The 24,571-nt window shown below is 49.1% G+C and overlaps 1 protein-coding gene across 2 annotated transcripts in view; it reads right to left on the bottom strand.

Annotated features, from left to right (window-relative positions):
• The window catches only part of B4GALNT4 (beta-1,4-N-acetyl-galactosaminyltransferase 4), a 79,986-nt gene that overhangs the window by 38,715 nt on the left and 16,700 nt on the right, over positions 1-24,571 (bottom strand). For both annotated transcript variants that reach the window (XM_088458140.1, XM_088458141.1), the window contains exons 9-16: positions 17,779-17,857; positions 10,098-10,164; positions 9,881-10,015; positions 9,584-9,693; positions 8,662-8,762; positions 8,398-8,474; positions 6,824-7,922; positions 6,310-6,599 (exon numbers count right to left, since the gene is read on the bottom strand). In XM_088458140.1, the coding sequence (XP_088314266.1) occupies positions 6,310-6,599; positions 6,824-7,922; positions 8,398-8,474; positions 8,662-8,762; positions 9,584-9,693; positions 9,881-10,015; positions 10,098-10,164; positions 17,779-17,857 (1,958 nt within the window). The remainder of the gene's footprint in view (positions 1-6,309; positions 6,600-6,823; positions 7,923-8,397; positions 8,475-8,661; positions 8,763-9,583; positions 9,694-9,880; positions 10,016-10,097; positions 10,165-17,778; positions 17,858-24,571) is intronic.

Raw genomic sequence — 24,571 nt, 5'->3', positions numbered from 1 at the left:
TACGCTAGGTGAAATGTCCATTTCACCAACAGCGCGTCCACCAGACTTGCGCCTGCGTCCCTTGTCCTTGAGCCGTACACGGGTAACTTGTAATTGTGACGGGAGGCCATCAGGTCCAACACCGGCAGTCCCCATTTGTCCACGAGAAGTTGAAACACCTCTGAGTGAAGCGACCATTCCCCGGGATGCACGTTGTGACGGCTGAGGAAGTCTGCCTCCCAATTGAGGACTCCCGGGATGAAGACTGCCGAGATTGCTGGAAGGTGGCACTCCGCCCAAGCCAGGATCTGAGACACCTCTAACATCGCAGCCCAACTGCGAGTTCCTCCCTGGTGATTTATGTATGCCACCGTGGTGGCGTGGTCTGATTGCACCTGAACTGCTCTTCCGTGAAGAACGGTGCCTGACGACAGTAGAGCCTGGGTACACTGCCCGCAGCTCTAACACGTTTATGGGAAGAGCTGCTTCTTCCGCAGACCACTGGCCCTGAAGAGACAACGAGCCGATCACTGCTCCCCAACCCCGGAGACTGGCATCTGTCGTGAGCAGAACCCAGTCCGGGATCCAAAAGGGACGACCCTCGATGAGATGATCTGTCTGAAGCCACCAATTCAGGGACAGGCGCACCACCGGAGACAACACCAGCCACTGAGTCCGGATCCGGTGAGGTAATCCGTTCCATTCGGAAAGAATCTGCCCCTGCAGGGGCCTTAAATGAAATTGAGAAAATTCCACCATGTCGAATGCCGACACCATGGACCCTAGAACTCTCATGGCCGAGTGTACCGACACTCTGCGACTGCCCAGGCAACTGTGTATACGCAGTTGTAGGGAGGTAACCTTTTCTGGAGTCAAGAAGATCCGCTGTTGACGAGAATCCAGGAGAGCTCCCAAATGGACCATCCTCTGTGATGGGATCAGAGAGGACTTCTTCCAATTTATTAACCACCCGTGTGCTTGTAGACAAGCAATGGTCAGATGGAGAAGAAGTACCTTCGGGGAGCCTGCTAGCAGAAGAAGATCGTCCAGATACGGCAACAGTCGTATAACCTGGTTCCGAAGGTGGGCGGCCATGATTGCCATCACCTTGGTGAATACCCTCGGAGCCATAGACAGGCCAAAGGGCAACGCCCGAAACTGGTAGTGACTTTGCAGTATAGCAAACCTGAGATACCGCTGGTGTACAGGTGCTATAGGCACATGGAGGTAGGCGTCCTGGATATCCAGGGAGACCATGTAATCCCTGAGTTCCATCGCCAGAATGATGGAGCGCAGAGTTTCCATCCTGAACTTGGGAACTCTGAGATACTTGTTCAGAGACTTCAAATTGAGAATAGGGCGATGAGAACCATTGGGTTCTGTACCAGGAACAGAGTAGAGTAGTACCCCGTCCCACGTTGTAACTGTGGAACAGGAACAATGACCCCTGCTTGCAGCAAGGACTCTATAGCTTCCTGAATCTGCAAAGCCTTGGTCTCGTCCAGAGAAGGACTCGTGCAAAAAAAACTGGTGGGGCGGCCTGAGCCGAAAGGATAGGGCGTACCCCTGGGAGACTACTGCTCGAACCCAGGCATCCGTGGTGGTAGTGTGCCAACACTGGGCGAATTGAATAAGTCGGCCTCCGACTCTGGGGTCCCAGAGAGGGAGGCCCGTCCCATCAGGCAGCAGGTTTATCTTCCTGCTTGGAAGAAGGGCGCCTGGCACTCCACGCTCGCTTTTTAGGCTTAGGAGCGACCTTGGTTGCCGACTGCCTCGGAAAGGAGTGACCCTTGGCCTTACCTTGAACCCGACAGGACCGAAAGGCAGAGCTCCTCACTTTAGCCGGCGTAGAAGCCGAAGGGAGGAAGGGTGCCTTGGATTTAGCCAGAGTATCTACTATCTTGTCCAAGTCAGGACCAAATAGCAATTCTCCATTAAAAGGCAAAGCCTCCAGGCCCTTTTTAGAGTTAGCATCAGCCTTCCAAGACCTCAGCCACAAGGACCGGCGAGCAGACACCGCTGTAGCCGAAACGTTAGAGGTCAACAGACTGGTATCCAACGATGCCTCCCCAATATAGGAAGCAGCATCTCTCATCTGTCCTACCAGCGCTCTCTGCATCTCCAGAGCATCTTCGGGAAAAGTATCTTCCAAAGCGTTGGCCCAGCTCTCGATGGCCTTAGCCACCCATGAGATGGCCATGGACGGGCGAGCCACTGCCCCTGATAGAGAGTAAATGGATTTCAATGCAGTCTCCACTTTCCTGTCTGTGGGATCTTTCAAAGAAGAAATAGACAGTAAAGGCAGCGTAGCACTTTTAATTAAGCGGGTGACATGGGAATCCACCGCAGGTGGGGTTTCCCATTTCCTGCAATAATAATCAGGAAAAGGGTAGTTAGAAACCAACCTTTTCTGTGGTAGGAATTTCTTACTAGGCAGCTGCCAAGCTACCGCCATATGATCCGCCAATTGATCAGACAGAGGAAAAACACTTGAAGTAACCTTAACCTTTTTAAAGTTAGGATACTTAGGCTTAGGCGCCGGGGCATCCTCCTCTATATGAAGGATGGCTCGCACCGCCTTAACTAATGCCAGCACATTAATGGAGGACCTAGTTTCCACCTCCTGACCTGCAGCCTCAGAGTCAGAGTCCTCAAGAATCTCTCCATCGTCTGAGGACACTTCAGAGTCCGACAATTGCGCCATCAATGTACTAACGACATGACGCTTGGACGCCTTCTGCGGCATATCACTTTGTAACATCGACTGAAAAGCCGAAGATGTGGCCGCAAGGCTCTGTACCGAGCTGGAGAGTACCTCCACCCAGGGAGGATTAGTCGCCTGAGGGAAACTCTGAAAAGGCACAACAAACTGTTGCGTCACCGGGGGGGGGGGGAGCTGTACGTACACAGGCATCCCCGTATAGGGACCTACAGTCTGGGACCCAGGTGGAGACTGCAGTATTTGCGGAATACCCGGGGAATGGGGGATGGTGTGCTGGGGCAACGCCCTAGGAGGGACTGTCGGGACCGATAAACGGTCAGCAATCGACACTAGCACCTGTGAAAACATCGCCCATGGAGGGTCCTGTGACATAGGGGTTTTAGTAGGGTCAGGTACCAGCCGCCACCGCCCGCACAGACCATCCTGAGATAGATCCTCCCTATTAAATCCTGCAGAACAGCGTCTGCAGGAAACCAACACAGGGGTCCCAGAGTGCTCTACCTCCTCATCAGACATGATACAGTAAATACACAGGAATTACTTATCACGGAAAGCAGTATGGTATTAACACCTGCGCACTCTCAAGTGTGCAATACAACAGTTCACAATATGGCACACAACTGTATGTGACTGACCTCACCAATACTTGTTTTATACAAGTGAGGTCCGTAGAAAAACCCTCCCCCACACACCTTAGGGCCGTAGGAGAAGGAAAGGGATAGGTATAAGCTGACAGCAAGTAGAAATAAATCACAGACAGGCAGCACTAGCAAAAGTCACATACAATGCAGAAAGATATACTCACTGCAGAAAGATATACTTACTGCACCTTCCGCTAAACTCAACCACCCAGATTCAGTGTCTGGGAGGGCTATAGCGCTGTGTACACTGTCCTACAACAGGGGAGAGGTACACAGGGGGACCGGTCCACATGTACAGCCTGAGAGATCTGCGTTGTGCCACTGGAGAAAATGGCCGCCGGAGACCTCAGAGGAGGAGTGGCCGAAGATAGGAGCAGCTCAGCGATGCCAGATACAGAGCAGAAAGGCACACTGAGCTGAGGGGAGGAGCCATAATACAGGGAAAGCTGCCTCCCCCGGCTAGCTATTAACCCCAGGGTTGGTGGTCCCGCTTCCAGCTTACTACCCTGGTGGTCTAGTGTTCACACGGGGTATGCCTCAATGGAGGGGGAGCCCGCCGCCACCGCTAGAGCCTCCGGTCTGTCCCCAGAGACCAGGAGGCATCTGACTGCATTTTTAAAGTATCCGCGGGCCGCCAAAAAAACGGCGACTCTCGGCTTACCTGAATCACGTATGTCCGGCAGCAGTCAAGGGAGTCCCCAGAGCCCGGCTAGTACAGACTCTGGGGTCCTGCCGCGATCCCCAGATCTGTACTGGCGTCGCGGCGCCAGCGAGAAGAACTTGCGTCAGCGCGGACGTCTAACAGACAGTCTGATGCTGGCGCTTAGTTAAAAAAGTGTAAAAAGTTAGAAAATAATAAAATCTTCTTCTTTAAAAGAAAGCTTTAGGGGCTGCTCCTGCAGCCCCCCTGCAACAGGTGACCGACTTCGGCCGGGCACCAAACTAAACTGAGGTGCCTGTGGCTCGGGGCGGGGTATAGAGGAGGATAGACCCAAGTGCATCCTGGGAGCTAAAGCTTTAACTGTATGGTGCCCATGGATCCAGATCCAAGCTATACCCCAAGGTCAACCCTGTGGACCCCCTATGGACCCTGAAGTAGAAAAAGCACTACATTTTGTAGGCACTTTGGCACACAGGCATAATGATAGACTGAAAATGAAGGAAATTACAGTCTTAATTAATGAAAAGGAAAAATAAAAAGGAGACAGGGGTATTATGGGAAAAGACAGACCCGAACTCTAAGCCACGGACGCACGCTATGGCCGATAATCGCCCGTTTGCGCATGCTTCAATATGCGCAAGTCACTCACTGTGCTAGGGAATTGTGCACTCGTAATAAACAGACTGGACGCTAATTTGAGTGACAGATAGTGCCGTTTGTGGGTGGTAACAGGGGAAGGTGCTTGTGAACGGAGGAGTGGATGTGCGAACGCATGCGTGTCTGGGCGTCTAAACGGCGTTTTATGAGTGTGCATAATTAGCAAAGAAGCGTCATTGTACACGTCACTTGGTTGTATATTAGACAGCACTGATCGCAGTGCTTGAGGTGGGGTAGGGTCTACCTCAAGTGCTGCGTGCAGCTCCGATGGCTCTCGATGTAACCGATTAATCACACACCTCCTGGAGATGACGTGTGCTAAGAAACAAAAGTGGGCGTGTTTATATTGGCGTGCGTTCGCTCTGCCGTCGATCTCTAAGGCATAGAGGGCGTCCTTCCACCAGACAGTGCGATCGCAGCATTTGCATACCCGGCCCCTTTTGGCTGCGTGAGAGCGCAGCTTACCGTCGACCCCAGAGTTCATAACTGATGGGTTTATTCCAGAACATATACTATGTGCATAGAAGCTCCTGCTACACATAGCCAAGGCTGCAGCATCAACTTTTAAATAAACATGGAGACACAGAGCTGGAACAGAGAGGAACTGAGGAGGAAAATCTAAAACCATTAATCCCTATTGACCTGTGTTTTGCTACAACTGCTATACATTGCTTAGAAACACAGAACTCAACACCAGAAATGAATGAATCACCCAACCTATTCTAATTTCCTATATATTTCTACCCCAGGCATCTGTACTTCGCTGGCTGACTGCATTGCCCCCACAGTACTCTGTAAAGGTCGTCTTGGATTGTTTTTAGACGCAGAGAGAGAAAATGACTTATGGGTTTATTCCAGAACGTAGAGTATGTGCATGGAAGCTCCAGCTAAATAAAACGTGACTTTCCATTTGTCAGAGCCAAGGCATACAAAGAGCAATGTACTATTCGTTGCTTGCCTACACAAGCTTTTCAAATAATAATAAAAAAACAAAGTAACAGACTACTTCTCAATACAGATGTTGTACATTAGCACTCAAGAAACTATATATCACCATCTAGACATATAGCACATAATACTACTACCCCTTAAAATCATCACCATTCCAAGAACCTTCTATCTATAGATAGGTAGATTTCTTCAGCCTCCCGATATAGCATGCACTAGTAAAGTGTACTAAAAGTGTAGTAAAGTGCACTTGTGTTATACTGTTAGTACAAACATTATACCACTTTACCAAAATCTTGTTCCACTGCTGATACCAGAATCTTTAAGGATCTAGCAATTTGGCACTATTAAAGCATAGACCTCCCGCAAAACACTGCTGAGAGACTACACTAGTACCCTGATTGCTGCAAGACAGCACAGGCTCAATTTGATTAATTTTTCTTACCAAACATTTAAACCCAAGAAACCATCCAATAACACACAATAGTAGTGCAGCTAATGGTGTCCTGATGACTAATGAAAAACACCATATGGCCTCTTCCTCTCGGCTTCCAACACCCCAAAGGCTAAACAACTAACCACCCACCTGTCTTTCAACAAGAGACAGAAAATAAAGAAGGATAAAACATGGTTATCTTGCAAATAAATTACATTCAGCATTGCGGAGTAAAGAATTCAAAGAAACTTTACACTACACTCACCAGGCACTACAAAGTGCACCGTAGCCCGAGGATTCCAGCTCAGACTGACAGGCCGGCACAGGATTGGTTTACTGTAGATGGAAGGACTGGGAGAAATTTCAGGCGGTTCAGCGGGAGGGCTTTCATCACTGTCGCCACCTGTGCCACGGTGCAGGAGGAGATAAACGTACTCTGCCAGTCTCACTTTCTTACGGCCTCGTTCCTCCAGCTCCAGCTCTAGGAGGTACCGGTTACCTCGAGCGGAGTCACGCCGCTTCTCCACGTTGATTATACGAAGCAAAGTATAAATGCTGCAAAGGAAGACACATAGAAAACATAAGAAATAGGAGGAAGTAGCGTAAAATGAATAAAATGCTTGTAAACGTAGGCTAATGTGAAGATAACATGAAAACTGTGAATAAAACATATAGAAGAATAAGTACAGAGAGAAAACCCAAAACAATATGTACCGTACAAGATATGAAATAAGCTACTGAATATAGACAAAGTCTATCCAAGCAAGCGTTTCTCTCACCCTCCATTCTTCTCATTGAGTTTTTCCATGTACTGAGCCACCACGTCTACAGTTTCCGCTTCGGAGAGTTGCAAGTTACCACTCACATTGCAGCGAAGATCATTCCAGTCCGACCTCAGCATCTCAAAATCTACATTTCCAACACTAAACGTACGCTGCCAATTGATGGCATCCTCAGGCCATGCTTGCCGCGGCTCTGCATCCTCATAGCTATAGTCCTGCAGCTCTTCTGCTGGGGCTTCTGAAGACAAGCTGAGGGAGGGAGGGCCACCAGGAAGACTAGGTGAGGTAGGGAGGGATATTCCAGGGACTTCAGTCTGGCCTTCCCAACTGAAAAGTCCAAGTTCTGAGGTATCAGGTGGAGTCCATGGTCTAAATCTTTCCCCATGAGGAACTTTTGGGGGTGTAGGGATATGAGAGTGCTCACGAAGTCTGGATGTTCTACGGGGTTTAGGTTTAGGCAACAACACCCCTGGGAAGACATGACCTCGATTCTTTCGAACTCCAGAGAGAAGACGTGTCACATACACTTTATCTGATTCTTGTTTTTTTGCAACCCCAGATTTGTCCTTAGATTTCGGTTTTACTTTTTCCTCTCTGGTGGTGACCTCTAACTTGCTTTCCTCACTAGGCCTTACTTCTAGATTGTCCGGTTTCTCTGCAACTTCTGATCTCAAATACATTTGTTTCTCTAACTTCCCATGTCTATTTCTCTCTCTGACCCTTGGTCTATTATCCGACTTCTTCCCTTTTGTCCTAGGAGCAATATCACCATCTTCTCTGACCTTTGTTCTGTAAGTAGATTTCCCCACAGTGGGTTCTGGATCATCTTTCATTCCCGGTGTTAATGGTTTCCTATGCCCCCGGCGTGCAGCTGGTGGGCTTTCCCTAGGTGCCCACAACAGAGTCCTCAACGGGGCCCTTGTGCTGTCATTCGTCATAGGCATAGATTCTAAAGAATTATTGTAAGGGATATTGGTGTGCCCATGACCAACAGTGCTGGGTGACATGGCACCAATGGTCTCCTCTTCTCGGATCATTTTTTTCTTCTGTGAGGCACCTGGCATCAGTGACTCCTCCTCATCTTCATCCATGAAGTCTGGCAAAGGAAAGAAGAGTCAGGAATTTAGGCAAGATCAGAAGAAGAAGAGGATAAGGAAAGCTTTGGAGATTAAGGGGCCTATTTACCAAGTCTTGGATGAAGATAAAGTGAACAGATATAAAGTACCAGCCAATTAGCTCCTAACTGCTATGTCATAGGCTGTGTTTGAAAAATGAAAGTTAAGAGCTGGTTGGCTGGTACTTTATCTCCGTCCACGGCTTAGTAAACAGACCCCTAATTGTTTAAAAAAGATAAAGATAAGCAGTGGCGGAACTCCAGTCCAGACGCCTGGAGGCAAGAACCCTTCCCATAGTTTGAACTAGTAAGTGTGTGTGTGTATGTCATATAGATGTCACAGTAAAGGGATAAATGAGTCTGCACGTATTTTTCATAGCAGAGCAGTTCCCTGTGTGAAATGTGGAAAGCAGTGCAGAATTTAGAGCACAGTGACAGAGAGATATTATGTACATACGCTGATGGTTAAAAAACAGAAATGGCATCTGGGGAGAATCCTCATCATCCATCTTCATATATTTATAGAATCCAAACCTTGAACAGAAGATCACACTAATTAAAATGTGCTGTTTGTGAGATAGAAATGACAAGAAGCATGAAGAGAACAGGGCAAAGGTTTCAGAATGTGCTCAGTTTGAGGTGGGAGCGAGCAACGCAGAGAACACTGTGGCAGAGCTGGGAGACGGGTTGGGGGAAAATCATACGGAAGAATAGAACTTACTTCTCCAAGTAAACTGGGGACTCTCGATAGAAACATTTGTTTTCGGTTTCCATATGGGTAAGACGAGTAAAATCATTTGGGTAGACAAAAGTAAGGTACACCTACATACAATAAAAACACATAATTAAGAACACAGATGGGAAAAGATATAGGGGCAGATGTACTAAGCTCTAAAAAGTTATAAACTAGAGAGTGATAAAGTACCAACCAAATCAGCTCCCGTCATATTTCAAACACAGGGCCCCATTTATTTACAATGCATAACCACTATAGCGCTTATGTCATCCTTTCTGTATTCAACAAACTGCAATAATCTAAGATTACCGCTGTTTGTCACAGCATTGTTCTCGCCATCTTTTGGTGGCGAGAGCGATGCGGTCCCCATTGATGGCAATGGTGACCTGGCTCTTCCCTTCCGGCTTCAGCAAAGCCTTCCAGACACTGCCGGGTCCCCGCCAAGCTCTTGCGTCACGCACATGCGCAGACGGACCGTCGCGCATGCGCATTACACAGAAGCTCGTCACTGGCAGCGTTAGGCTGCCATCAAGTGAGCGGAGAACCTCACTGATGAGGACTTCGTTGGACCTCGTCAGAGGGGTAAGTATTGATAAATACCAGTGGCATTTTCGTTTATTAATCACAGTGAAGGACGCTGGTGTTTAGCTCCATTAATAAATGGGGCCACAGCCTGTAACATGAGCAGTTAGGAGCTGAGTGGCTAGTAGTCTATCACTCTCTAATGTATTACTTTCCAGAACTTAGTACATTCTCCCCCATATTAGCAAAATAAACTAGTAGAGAGCACATTACTGCTGGGGGCTGAAACGATATACACTAGGCCCTGAGCTAACCGCTATAATAATGTTATTAGGTGAAGTAGTGCTACGTTCAATGTGATCAATGCTATTCTGTATCTACTTACAAACTGCAGGCCTTGGTAACGTGCAATGGGAAAATCCTTCACCACATACGTGGGGTTGTATGCACAGGGGACCAGCACATTCTCCACTCTGGATTCTTCAATCATAGGGGCTGGAGAGAGATGTCCACATTAATAATAACGTTCCACGCAGGAGATGGCGACACACTATCTAAGGCTCTGGGATAAGAGTCTACTGTGACGGGTTTTCAACTGCACCGATTTCAATGCAATTTGTCCGTTTGCGAAGCCTTATTGGTGCGTGGCGGCATTACCATTGCTATCATGTGTGACACTTACTTATATAGAACGTGTCTCGGGGGTCCTGTCTTAAGATATCCACCGTGGGTTCTTCTCTGGCCAAACGATGGTTGATCACACTGGAGAGCGTGCGTGGGATGTGGGCGATCTCATTCATTTTGAAAGCGGTTTCATCTGACAAGTAATTAAAATAGTCAAATGCTCTTTTGCAAATTAAAAATACTGCAAATGTAAAGTCCATACACCATGTACTTACCTGTGTATAGAGACAAGTGTGAGGCGTCCAGAATCTCAAACTTCATGCTTGGGAAAGACAGACGCCACTAAAAATGAAAACATTCAAAATATTAACACAGTAAAGGTAATTGTAGGATGACCTTGACCCATGCTGTGATTTAGCTACATGCTCCAGTCCTTACTCCAGTGATTCCCAAACTGGGTGCCGCGGGGCACTTACAGGGATGTCACAAGTTGGTGGTCCAGAATCAAATTTAAATATTTATAATCAATGTGATTGGCAGCCACTAGCGCTCGTTTCCCTGTCATAAAATATGTGGACAAACAGAAGCGCCATATAACTGAAACTATGGAAGACAAAGTACAATTTACTTAATTTAATATTTTTGACTGAATTTCACAATAACAAACCTTTGGGCCTAGGGGGTATATTCAATTGCCTGTGTTAAATATTTTTTCTTGCGGAGCAAGAAATTCTGCCCAGCTGTGGGGTCTTTGCTATTCTGCAAGAATTTTAGCCACAGTCATTTATATAGACACCCCCCTAATGATCAATTAGAAGTTTTTAATTAGCTTAATTGGGCCAATAATTACATTTCACTATTGGGGTATTATGCTGCAAAGTGCAGAATAATTGGTTAAAAGATGTGGGACAGGTATATGAGATTGTTAAATGGATGGGACAGGTTTTTTATTTTTTATTTTATTCATCAGCAATAATACATTACTCATCATATCAAAAGACGAAATAAATAGAACAAAGACCTATTAAAAAGGTATATGTATAAAGGTAATTAAATCAGAAAAACATTTCCATCAAAAAGACAAGAGCCAAACGTGGCTCATTACAGGCAGAGCAATCCAAAGGGACAGGTGTTTTTAACCTTGCAGGTGGGAGTTACAGGTGTTTTTTTTAAACATTTTTAAAGTGGCTTCAAATGACTAAAGTATCAACTTATTAGAAAAATAGATTTTTTATAATTTTTTCAGCCAAGTGCAAAATATTTTTTCTTTGGGATAGAAATAGACCTCTATACTGTTATCCAATAATTGTGTGAAGTTTTTTAGGGTACAGGCTGATTCCCCAATTATATTTAAATTTCCTGTGGGTTTATGCAGAAAACATTATTGTGCACATTGGACAGCGCAAGAATCGGGTGTGTCAAGCTTTGCAAAAAAAACCTTGCGGCCAATTAAATATGCCTATAAAAAGGGGATAACAGGTGACAAGAGGAGAGGCAGGCACATAAAAGGGGTATTCATATCTTATTTTGCACCGTAATACATTACAATAATTCATATATTTAATATAGCCATCAGGAGCATCAGTCACTTTGATTAGTGTGTTGCAGGTGATGCAAACTACAAGCAGTCTCATGAAACCCCCAGTTTGAGCCAAGATACTAAAAGCTGTGCTGGAAACAAATAGCGGGTAGCTGTTGCACAAGAATAATATGAGATATGGTAAGAACTTACCCTTGTTATCTCTATTTCTACGAAGTCCATAGGGTTCCACAGGATACCTTGGGGTATAGGTGTGACGTCAGTCGCAGGGCACCAAAGAGTTAAGCTTTCAGCCTCCCAGGATGCACTAGGTCCCCTCCTATACCCCGCCCCCGAGCCAAGGCACCTCAGTTAGTTACCAAGCCATAGGCCGGAGGAGGAGAAGGAAGAGAGAGAACAAAGATCTGGACACATACAAGAATCACATTCTCACCAGAGGGAGACGGAAAACCGGTGACCAGAGCAAAGCCCATCTGCAGCACAGGTGCGACAGGGCGGGAGTCCTGTGGAACCCTATGGACTTCGTAGAAATAGAGATAACAAGGGTAAGTTCTTACCATATCTCATATTTTCTACTTCAGGGTCCATAGGGTATCCACAGGATACCTTGGGGATGTCCCAAAGCAGTATCCTTTAAGGGTGGGGACGCTCCTGTGCAGAAAGGAGAATCCGCCGCCCGAAGGAAGCATCCTGAGAGGCGAAGGTGTCAAACCTGTAATACCTCACGAAGGTATGGACAGAAGACCACGTAGCAGCCTTGCAGATCTGAACTGCCGAGGCACCACGTCGAGCTGCCCACGAAGGACCCACAGACCTAGTGGAATGAGCCTTCAGAGAAGGAGGGACCGGTAGGCCTTCATGAAGATAAGCTTCAGAAATAGCCATACGGATCCAGGCTGCCAAAGTTTGCTTTGAAGCAGGCCAACCCTTTTTACGGAAGCCAAAGAGGACAAACAAAGCGTCCGACTTCCTAAACGAAGAAGTGCGGTCAACATAAGTCCTTAAGGCCCGCACAACATCCAAAGAGGCCTCACCCACGGAAAGACCCGGTGAGTTAAAGGCCGGAACAACTATTTCCTCGTTAATATGAAACAACTTTGGGAAGAAACTCGGGCCGAGTGCGGAGCACTGCCCTGTTCCCATAAAAAACCAAGAAAGGGGGTCTACAAGAAAGAGCCCCTAACTCAGAAACACGTCTGGCCGAAGCAATGGCCAGAAGGAAAACAGTCTTAGCTGTTAGCCATTTAAGATCCACTGAGCCCAGTGGTTCAAACGGCAGTCCTTGGAGAGCCCTCAGGACCACAGCCAAATCCCAAGGCGCCACAGGTGGAACAAAGGGCGGCTGAATGCGGAGAACACCCTGCATAAAGGTGCGCACATCCGGGATTGTAGCAATCCTACGGTGAAACCAGACAGATAGGGCCGAAACCTGTACCTTCAAAGAAGCAAGGCGAAGCCCATGATCTAGTCCCACTTGCAGGAAGGCGAGAATCCGAGACAGACGAAACTCCCGCGGTGCATAACCTCTCGGTCGACACCACTGGAAGAACGTATGCCACACGCGATGGTATATCCTCGCGGAAGACGGTTTCCGAGCTCGTAACATGGTCCGCACCACCGAGCTGGAAAACCCCCGGGACCTCAGCATGGCCGTCTCAACAGCCACGCCGTCAAAGACAGCCGAGTCAGGTCCGGGTGAAGGCAAGGACCCTGAGACAGAAGGTCCGGTCGTAGCGGCAACCGCAGAGGAATGTCCACGGACAGACCCTGAAGGTCTGAGAACCAGTGCCGTCTGGGCCACGCGGGAGCTATCAACAGGAGCGTCCCTCCTTCCTGTTTGAATTTCCGGATTACCCGTGGAAGAAGGGAGACCGGAGGGAACAGGTATGCGAACCGGAACGTCCACCGGACGGACAGAGCATCCACCAGAGACGCCCCTTCGTCTCTTGTGCGAGACCCGTACACCGGCAACTTGTTGTTGTGCCGGGACGCCATGAGGTCGATTTCTGGAAGACCCCACCTGTCCACCAGTAGTTGAAAAACGTCCGGGTGCAGGGACCATTCCCCCGGATGAACGTCCTGGCGACTTAGAAAGTCCGCCTCCCAATTGAGCACTCCCGGGATGAAGACCGCTGATATGGCCGGAAGATTGCGCTCCGCCCAAACCAGGATCCGAGAGACCTCTACGAGAGCCGCCCGACTGCGAGTTCCTCCTTGCCTGTTTATGTAGGCCACGGTGGTAGCGTTGTCCGACTGGACCTGCACCGGGCGACCCTGGAGAAACCGCTGTGCCTGCTGGAGAGCATTGAAGACCGCACGGAGTTCCAAGATATTTATTGGAAGCTCCGCTTCTGTCGGCGTCCACCTGCCCTGGAACAAGTGTGGACCCGAAACTGCTCCCCAGCCCCGAAGACTGGCGTCCGTTGTCAACAGGACCCAATTTGGAACCCAGAACGGACGTCCCTTGTTGAGGTGGGTCGTCTGTAACCACCACGTAAGGGACAGGCGAACCTCCTGGGTGAGCACAATCGTCTGGGACTTCAGAGACTGAGTCAGCCCGTTCCACTTGGACAGGATCAGGTGCTGCAGAGGTCTGGAGTGAAACTGGGCGTATTCCACCATGTCGAACACCGACACCATGGAGCCCAGTAACCTCATCGCCGAGTGTAAGGACACCCGGCGGCTGTGCAGACAACTGCGCACCCTTGACTGTAAAGCAGAGATCTTGTCCTCCGTCACGAAGATCCTTTGCTGTCCCGAGTCCAATAAGGCTCCAAGATGCAGAATCCTCCGAGACGGGATTAGAGTGGACTTCTGCCAGTTGATTAGCCAGCCGTGCCGTTGCAGCAGTGCAATGGTCAGGTCCAAGTGGCGTAACAGGAGCTCTGGAGATCCTGCCACCAATAACAGGTCGTCCAAATACGGCAACATGCGGACTCCCTGCAGCCGCAGAGAAGCCGCCATGACCGCCATCACCTTGGTGAAAACACGTGGTGCTGTTGCCAGGCCAAAAGGTAACGCCCGAAACTGGAAGTGGTCGCTGCTGATTGCAAACCTGAGGAACTGTTGATGGCGCCAAAGAATAGGGACATGCAGGTAAGCGTCCTGTATGTCCAATGACACCAAGTAGTCCCCAGGTTCCAGCGCCAGAATGATGGACCGTAGGGTCTCCATCCGAAACTTCGGGACCCGCAAAGACTTGTTGAGTGCTTTGAGGTTGAGAATCGGACGATATGACCCATTGGGTTTCTGTACCAAAAATAGATTTGAATAGAAACCCTGGCCCCTCTGGGAGAATGGAACCGCCACTATAACTCCAGCCTGGAGCATAGTGTGCAATACCTTCCGCAGCTCCGTAGCCTTGTTCCGGTCTGATGGGAGACCCGTGGTGAAGAAGCGAGCCGGGGGTCTGTGCCGGAAGGAGAGGGCGTATCCGTGGGAAACCACCTCCAGAACCCAAGTGTCTGTCGTAGTGGTCGACCAACACTGGGCGAACTGTAGCAGGCGGCCTCCCACCCTGGGATCCCCCAAAGGGAGGCCCGGACCGTCAGGCCGCAGGCTTGTCATCTGGCTTGGGGGCCGGACGTCTGGTAATCCATGCCTGCTTCCGGGGCTTGACCGATTTCTTAGGGCCAGCCTGTCGAGGAAACGACTGTGGTTTGGGCCTGCCCTGGGCCCTAGATGACCGAAAGGACGATGGTCCCGAACCAGAAGGAGCAGCGGCCGACGGGAGACAGGCAGATTTGGCTGCCGCCAGCGTGGCCACAATCTTATCCAGATCCGGACCGAAGAGAACTTCTCCGGTAAACGGCAACGCTTCCAGACCTTTCTTGGAATCTGCGTCCGCCTTCCAGGATCGCAGCCACAAGGTGCGACGAGCAGCTACCGCTGCTGAAGAAATTCTAGACACCAGAGTACTAATGTCTAGAGCCGCCTCGTTGATGTAGGTGGCCGAATCACGGAGATTGCCAATCAACTCCGCCTGATCGGCCGGACAGTCGGATTCAAAAGAAGCCTCTAATGAATCCGCCCAGCGCTCCATCGCTCTGGCAACCCAGCAAATGGCCATAGCCGGCCGTGCTGCCCCCCCTGCAAGGGAATAAGCGGACTTCAGGCAGATTTCTACCTTGCGGTCCGTAGCATCCTTAAGGGAGGACATGGATGGCATCGGCAATGTGGCACTACGGACAAGACGGGTCACGTGAGAATCCACCTGTGGAGGGGATTCCCACTTCGCAAAATAATTATCCGCGAACGGATAAGCCACCGCCAGGCGTCTCTGCGGCTGGTATCTTTTGCCAGGTTGTTTCCACGCCTCCTCTAAATGGTCCACCAACTGACCCGAAAGAGGAAAGACTGTGGCATCGCCCTTCACATCTTTGAAAAAGGCATACTTAGATTTAGCCGCTGGGGGAACTTCGTCCTCAATCACCAAGGCTGTGCGGACCGCCCGAATAAGTCCAGGAATATATACTTTGGACTTAGCATCAGCGTCCTTAGTATGGAGAGGTTCCTGATCGTAAGGATCTAGAATCTCCCCATCATCAGACGTCCCTTCGTCATCCTCATAAGGAGCGGACAGAGACGCCACCGGCCTTTTATGAGACCGCATCACAGACTCCCCTTGCAACACATCCGACAAGTGCTGTACAGAACTCGTCAGGGAGTTAACCCACGCTGGCTCCTGAGAACCCGGGAGCGGGGAAATAGGGAGACTGTGGGGTACCACCAATTGTCGTGGGAACCCCTGCATGGGTGACGACACCACAGACTGCTGGGACAAACCCATCGGAGTAAACGCGGGCTGCGGAGCTAACTGGCCCACTAAAGCTGTTAACGCCTGAGCGAAACAAGCCCAGGGCGGCTCCTGTACCGGTGCTGTAACCGTAATAGGCCGCGCCATGGACAAACACTGCCGGCAAAGGCCCTCCGCGCTACCCTCCCCCTCCGCTAACGGTACTTTGCACGTGGTACACTGTAGCCGGAGGGGAAAATCACTTTCAGACATGATGGCACCACGTACGTGACCTCTCTCACCAATTAAGTATTAAATAGGCGAGAGACCACCCTGCAGCACCGCACCGCAAGGGCTTTAGCAGAAAGAACAGGGACAGTAATAAAGCTGACAGTTTAGAGAAGAAAAGATTACAAGCAGCAGCGCTAGCACAGTCACATACAATGCAGAAAAATAACAATTCCTGCACTAACAGCGCTGATCACTCAACTACACAGACACAGGGCCTGGTAGGACACAGCGCTGCATACACAGACCTGACCACAGCGGAGGAGAGGTATGCGGGGGGACCCAGACCACGATGCTTCCTTCTAGCGCTTCCAGCAGCGTTCACCATGCGTTCTGGAGAAGATGGCCGCCGAGGAGCAGAGAGGAGGCTGGCCTGGGGGAGGAGCGCTGCCACAGGACCAGTCGGCAGCATGCAGAGAGGGCTGTGTGCAGCGGGGGAGGCGCCGGCTGTGAGACAGGGAAGGCGCGCTCCCCTGGCATGCATTTAACCCCTGGGACGCCGCAGCGCTACCGCTCTGCTGCGGTCCGCTGTCCCAGGGGGTAGTGGAAGCGCAGGTTGGTCGCCTGGCTCCACGCTGCAGCCAGTCCCCAGGGAGCCCCCTGCCTGGGGACTTAGGACCATGTGATCAGCGGGGACCCACCGCGGGACCCCGCTGCTTACCTCTGTCCCCCTTGAATCCGGCCATGGTCCGGAGCATCTGGGGTCACCACTAGCTGTGACCCCAGACGCCCACCAGCATCCCCGGATCAGTACCGGCGTTCTGGTACCGGCGGGGTGTAGGGAAGACAGCATGGACGTCAGGACTGACTGTCCATGCTGTTCATCCAGTTGTGCAGCCACAGCTGCATGAAGAATAAGCTTCAGGGGCTCTTCTAGCCCCCACTCCAACAGGTGCACCCGACTCCGGCCGGGCACCAAACTAAACTGAGGTGCCTTGGCTCGGGGGCGGGGTATAGGAGGGGGACCTAGTGCATCCTGGGAGGCTGAAAGCTTAACTCTTTGGTGCCCTGCGACTGACGTCACACCTATACCCCAAGGTATCCTGTGGATACCCTATGGACCCTGAAGTAGAAATTGGTCTTTGATCTGCAGTTTAACCAGAGGAAGAAATTTCTTCCCATGGCAGGAGTACCAATGCAAGGGAATATTCCTTAAAAGCATTGCTATTTGTTCCATAAACTCTTTCAAATACAGAGTACATGGCTGCAACAACAACTAGCACACTGCTGCTGCCACAATACATGTGGTCAGTTATATGACATGTACAAGAAATTAAGTTAAAAGTCATCTGGAGGAGGACAAATCATTTAAGGGAACTATTTTCTGTGACAGAGTTTCCATTTCTCCCCCCATTACATATGGACTGTTTAATGCTTGGATTATGATACTCACTGCTACTTCCACATGATCGGAGCCTCTATCATCCTGCTTGTGTAGAAGCTCAAAGTAATAACGTCGGGAACTCATCAATCTGACAGATAGAAAATACACAGTACATAGAGCATTAATATCTCTGCCCATTGTATACAACCACATCCCTTATAGATTGTACACTTATATAAACAGGGCTTTCTCCCTTTTGTCTTCACTACATAATTATGCTAACTGCAGACTGTTTCTTGCTGTTTTCTTGTATGGTGCTACAGAACTGTTATACTACATTTAGGGGCTAAGGGCCTGATTCAGCAAGGATCGCTAATTGCAAAGCTGCACGCAGGCTATAGATATACGATGTATGCACGCAGGCTATAGATATATGATGTATGCACGCAGGCTATAGATATATGATGTATGCACGCAGGCTATAAATAAATGATGTATGCACGTAGGCTACAAAATATATGATGTATGCATGCAGGCAGCTTTGCAATTGTGATCCTTGCTATTATGCAATTACAGCAGGAGGTGTATGACTCCCCTGCTGCATTTGCGTTTCAGCACTGCGGTCAGAGGTCGCATGCTGGGATCACCATTGTGACCATTGGTGGTCGATGGTCGCGATGGTGGATGTCGCCGGGCCTCGGCCAGCTGGGTAAGCCTCAGCTTACTCAGGATGGCCAGCTTGCGAGCCCAGGTCACTGCGTTGATGATGGACTGGGCACGCCCCCGTTTCCAAGAACGCCCGCCAACCCCTCCCCTGCAATGCCTCTGCCTGTCAATCATACAGAGGCATTCAAGGGTCTGCGTGCGTCGTAGAATGGGTCCTGCGCACGCGCAGATTCCCGATAAATCGGGATTCTGCGATCAGCTCTAACAGCCTTGCGCCCGGCACTTTAGTCAGAGAATGCCGGTTCTCGCGACACCCAGGTTAAGTAACGAGAACCGTCATTCTCGGACTTAACTTGTAACAGTCGGACTAAACAGCCCGCTGAATTGAATAGCTCCGGGACCAACTTCCCGGCGTTATTCAACTGAATTGAATCACCCCCAAGAAGTCACGGTTAGCAAACAAATTTCAACTTCACTCTCATACACAAACCAGTGGAAGACGCACACTAATTTATCAAGGGTAAAACTTTTATTTGTAATCCAGTAACATGTTGGGAGGACCCAACGTTCTGACAGAAGAGCAGCAGGTGCTGATCACAAGAGTGCAGAGAGCCATACACTGCATATGACAGCTCACCACAACAGCCAAGCATTGCATAGCCGCTAGCTAACTGGTATTTACATTGTAAAACCCCCACCATTCACATAGAGAGCTCCAGGACAGGATCTGTATTGTGTAGTGGTCACTGCATTATTCATCTGTTGCTAGAATTATCTCTGCACTATATATCTCTGTATTGTACAGTATGTCAGACACTAGAAAGCTCTTTCTATTTTAGATCAGTCACTAAAAAGGACTTTTGTACTGTAGTATTCACTAGAATATGCTCTACAACAGATGAGTGGTTACATACAGATGTGTCCTCGCTAGTCTTTGCTGCAGTCGCACCATACAACCCCTTTTGGCGTGCTGGTCTCATGAGACACTGTTAGTGCAGGGCATCTTTGCTAAAAACGTGTCTAAGTCGCAATGCGCACCAGGAGACTGCGCTAATTAATATGATATGCGACACTTGTATATCTGTGTGCGACTGAGTCTCAGAATCAGCATGCGAAGTGCTACCATACTACAGACGCAGTATTTCCGATATAATACAAGTGTTGCATTATGACAAAGGGCCATATTCAACTTAAAGCGAAAAGTCAGTTGCCGGACTTTTCGCTTTCATCCGAGGTTTTCAGGTCGGAAACTTATCGCGCCCGTCCCCGCATATCCCCGTATTCCGTTCCAAATCGGCGAAAACTGGACCCAGCAGAAACGAAAACGGCGAAAAAAAATCTTAGTAATTTTTGGGGAAATCAGCCTGACACCCCCCAAAAGATGCTCTGACATGGGGGTTCACTATGGGTACCCCTGCTAAAAGGTATTTGGTGTATTTAAATGGTCTCAATAGGTGCTATTTAGCAACCTTGAGCAAGTGGTGAAGAATAGTATTTAGTTATTTACCACTGGTTTTTTTTGGAAAAATAATTTGTCCCATCAAATTTGGGGTACATGAAAATGGGTGCAAACATATGTTAAAATCACTAAAGTCAAGCATTAAGAAGTGCAAAAAAAAAAACGCCGCACCTTCAGCAAACACCTGTAATCAACAAAACACCTCCCCCATACTGGCATAAACCCCCAAAGGCTATTTTGCTAGTTTTTGAATTTGTACCCACACTTTGAACTTTTTCGCCCACATTTTCAAAGTGCTTTTTTGGGGTGTCCTTTGTGGTTATTTTAAGAATTTGACGCAGTTCGCATCAAGGGGGGTGTACAAAGGGTGCAGAGTGGTTTCCGCACCTCTGCACCCCAAAACCGCAATTCTGCACTTTTTTCCGCCAGGTATTCATAGGCAAAACTTTTTCGCCTATTACATTGCATAGTGTTTTCACACCGGCGAAAAGACGCTACAATTGAATACGGGGATAAGTGAGAAATGAGAAAATGCCGTCGAGAACGGTTTTCGCTCCAAATTGAATATGGCCCTTAGACACATTTCAGCAAAGATGCCCAACATAGGCAGACCTGCATGGGACCTGTTGGCTCACTCATGCCAGGCATATCTCACTGCGTGGTGTATTGAGGTTTGATAAATATTTACACACACCTGGCACCATATTAGTGTGTAGTTTGTATGTTCTCCCTAACTTTGCGTGGGTTTCCCGTCATACTCCAAAAACATACTGATAGGTTGATTCTGACTAAAACTGACCACGCAGTGATAGGATTTTTAAATTGTCAACTCCAATTGGGCAGATGTGAAATACGAATATACTATCTACAGCTCTGTACAAACAATAATAATATAGAACAGTGTTGGATTATAGCTCTTTGACATATTCTACTGGCTGTGTAAACTCACCCTCCTCATAAAAAAGGTGAATGACACAAATCACTTAACTTCTGTCTGCACACTTCGGCCAATACATGCCAGCTCTCACCTGTTTAAGTGTAATATCATTAGCCAGAAACTTACAATATATGGAAAGTGGATAATTGTTACAGCATTTCTGTCATATACACAAATGTGATCATCAAATGCTTTCTACTCTATTTACCACGAGGAGCTCTACTGAACAAGACAACGAGGAGAGGAATGCCAGGGGCACTGGGGTGGGGGTTGTCCAATGTATTTTAGCAGACTTTCAGAATGGCTTTCCAGATCACAGAAAACCCTCCATATGGGAAAACAACCCAGGCATTCCGGATAATAGATCTGGTACTGGTACACCAAAGTCTGCATTTTACTGAGGTGAATAATATACAACTACGTTATTCACAGACATATCGCAACGGCTCAGGCTGCACAGCCGATGCCCAATAGATCTGCAGATATATTGGGGCATTGTGCTGTGTGTACAGGTGGTCTGCCGACCATTCATACACTTGCTGCAGAGGCTGCGGGTAGGGGGGTACGACACGCCCCCCGGCCGGTGGAACCCGCGGTCAGAAGACAGATGGTTGTTCAGTGTGTATGAACAACCATCATGTGCAGATGTACCTGTTGAGTGTGTACGCAGCTTTAGACCAGAAGGAGCAGGGTTCCCCACCAACACAGTAGAGATTATGGGTTTATGTTGTTGCCATCAGGTCTTTGGAGTTTGTTGGAGCAGAAAGCGACAAGGGGGAGAGAATGCAGCGGATGGAGCTTAGCGAGCTTATTCCTTGGCTGCAGTGCTTGTAGGGATAGAGCTTTCTCTAGAAAATTATATTTATCAGACAAAACTCATCTATCCTCCAGTTCCCAACGGCTTTACTGCATTGTACAAATGGGAAAAGCAGGACTGTTTTGGAGTATTTTTCTGGATTAACAAAAGATTAAGGGCCCCATTTACAAACGAAAAATAACCCCTTTAGTGATCGCTAAAGGGGTTATGCCAGGTTTCTGTATTTAGTAAACAGCAGTGATCTTAGATTACCGCTGTTTTTACAGCATCGCTCTCACCACCTTTTAGATGGCGAGAGCGATGCAGGCCTCATTTCCGGCAATGGAGACCAGGCGGTGCCTTTCCGGCTTCAGCGAAGCCTTCCAGGCACAGCCGGGTCTCCTTGTCGTGCACAGACGGACCGTCGCACATTCGCATAACACTGGAGGCTGGTCAGCGTTAGGTTGCCAGCTGCCCAGCGGAGGACCTGGCTGAGGCCTTCGACTTCGCGGGTCCTCGCCGGAGGGGTATTACTAAATAGCAGTGGAATTTTCGTTTGTATCAAAGTGATACTGGTATTTCGTTTTGTTTGTAAATAGGGCCCTAAGGGCCTCATTTACTAACGAGTTTAATCACCAAAATGAGTGGTAAATGTCATTGTGATAAATGGTGCTCCAGCCAATCAGCTCCCAACTGTCAACTTTTAGAAAAATGACAGTTGGGAGATGATTGGCTGGAGCACCATTTATCATACACAGTGATATTTATCACTCGTTTTGGTGATAAAACTCGTTAGTAAATGGGGGCCATAGTGTTAGGGATAGGGCTGTGATCACTAATGATCTAGCAGTGAAAGAATGGAGCCAATTATGTAAAATATTAAAAGACAAAAACACAACAAGGTTGTTATGAAAGTGTAACAAAGGCCCTGATTCAGAGCCGGACGCTCTGACAGAGCGCTCGCTCTGAATCAGGGCCGGGCTATTTTTTTTTGTAGAACGGCCTCCTGACCACCCACAGCTATAACGACCGGCCAGGAAGATGGTCGCGATGGTCAATACCATCGCGACCATCGTGCTTGCGACGAGACCATTGTGGTAGGGTCTCTTTGCCGCAAGCCCCAGAGAGATTTCAGCTCTAACAGAGCCGAAGTCTCTCCCACTGACATCACTCGTGATGTCAGTGGGGCCGGCCCCAAACATGGGAACGCCTCAGTTTGGGCAGCCACTTCCCCGGCCCGCCCACCAAAGGGGGCGTGCTGTCACTCAACATCGACAGCACGCCCCCTTTGGTTCGAGACCCGGAGCGACGGCTTGCCCGTCGCCATCCGGGTCGTGCGCATGCGCTCTGGGCCACCATCGACCCGGTTGTGAGCGCTCAGCGCTTGCGACCGGGTCTGAATCAGGCCCAGAGTCTCTCCCACATTCTGAGGAAAGGATTACCCTCCCTGTAGGCAGGGAGGAACCACACCCTTACCTCAATTAAGACCAGCTAAGGTATAAAAACCTGGTACGTTTAGTTAGTCAGTGGGAAATGTGAGGGAGAGGTTGCACCTTTAACAGCTCTCTCTATGCTGGACAATCTAAACCATGACTGTGATGTGAATACTCTGCTCCTTTGAACTGCTGTCTCACGTAAGCTAAACTATTGTTCCTGAACTATGGGCCTGATTCAGAGCCGGACGCTATTTGCGCTCGCTCGTTCAGAAAAAGGGGCTGGCTATTTAAATGAACCGTTCGCTCTTTGCGGTCTGTTCACGCCTCTATGTCTGAACGAGCGAACAAAACATGCGAACGTAATTTTGAAAAAAACGCCCCCTGGCCGCTCGCATCATACGTCATGTCCGCTATTTATTAGATTAATCGAGTACATCGAAAGGCATCTGAACTGCTCGCTATTCTTGTGGTTGGTTTTTCCTACCACAATCATGCGAGCAGTTCTGACTATAAAACAACCAAGTGACGTGGTCAATGACGCTGCTTTGTTAATTATGCACACCCTTAAAACACCCGTTTTGACCTTTAAGCACACCTGCGTTTGGATCTCCACTCCCCGTTTTCAAGCACCTTCCCCTGTTACCACCCACAAACGCCTCATTCTGTCACTCAAAATAGCAGACATTCGCTATTTAGCGAGCACACGATTTTCGGCCGCACTGACTGGTTCGCGCATGCGTATTAAAATCCGTACGCATGCGCAGTTGTGCGAACATCGGTAGGAACGAACGAGCGGCTCTGAATCAGGCCCTATGTTTGCCTTATGTAAGAAGTCATTACACTGACTCTGCCTTGTCCGGGGGGGACCTAGCTAGCAGGGCTCCGCACACCCCAGACTGCAGCCGGGACACAAAGGGACAGGTAAGGCGGGAACCCACGTCTATGTGCAGTCTTACCTCTGGTCTCAGGAGACAGACCGGAGGCGCTAATGTAGACAGCGGTTCGTCCGAGACTCCACTAGACCACCAGGGCATAACTTTATTGGCGCAGGGGATAGCTGAGGCCAGGGACCGCGTGGTTGATGTCAGCATAGGGGAGACGGTCCTCTCCCTGCGGCCCCTCCCCCAGCTCAGGGTGCCATTCCACTCCGGTCTTGCCGTCCCTGTGGGTGGTGACAGGGGTTAGTCGATGGAAACGGGGGAATGGTGGTGGGAACGCAGGCGTGCCTGAGCATCTTAACACCGTTTAAGAAGCGTGCATAATTAAGACACAGCCTCACATGGAGGAAAATCACACTGAAGCACTTGCTGTGCTTGCGGTAGGGTATGGTCAGCCACAGGTGCTGCGATCGCTTCCGATGGTCCTCAAAGTTACCGATTGTTGCCGATCCTGGAGATGACGCATAAGTGGGCGTCTTAAGACAGACTGCTGGGCGTCTGCATACACACTGCGATCGCATGCTAAGACATAGTGGGTGTGCTAATGCCTTGCGATTGCGAATTTGCATACTATCGCTGCGTGCGAACGCATCTAGCGAGCGGGTCTGAATCGAGCCCAGGATCCGGATC

Source organism: Taudactylus pleione, unplaced genomic scaffold (assembly GCF_031769625.1).
Source record: "Taudactylus pleione unplaced genomic scaffold, aTauple2 ptg000810l, whole genome shotgun sequence".
In the NCBI taxonomy this organism is placed as follows: Eukaryota; Metazoa; Chordata; class Amphibia; order Anura; family Myobatrachidae; genus Taudactylus; species Taudactylus pleione.
This window is presented reverse-complemented; position numbering and strand designations above follow the sequence as displayed.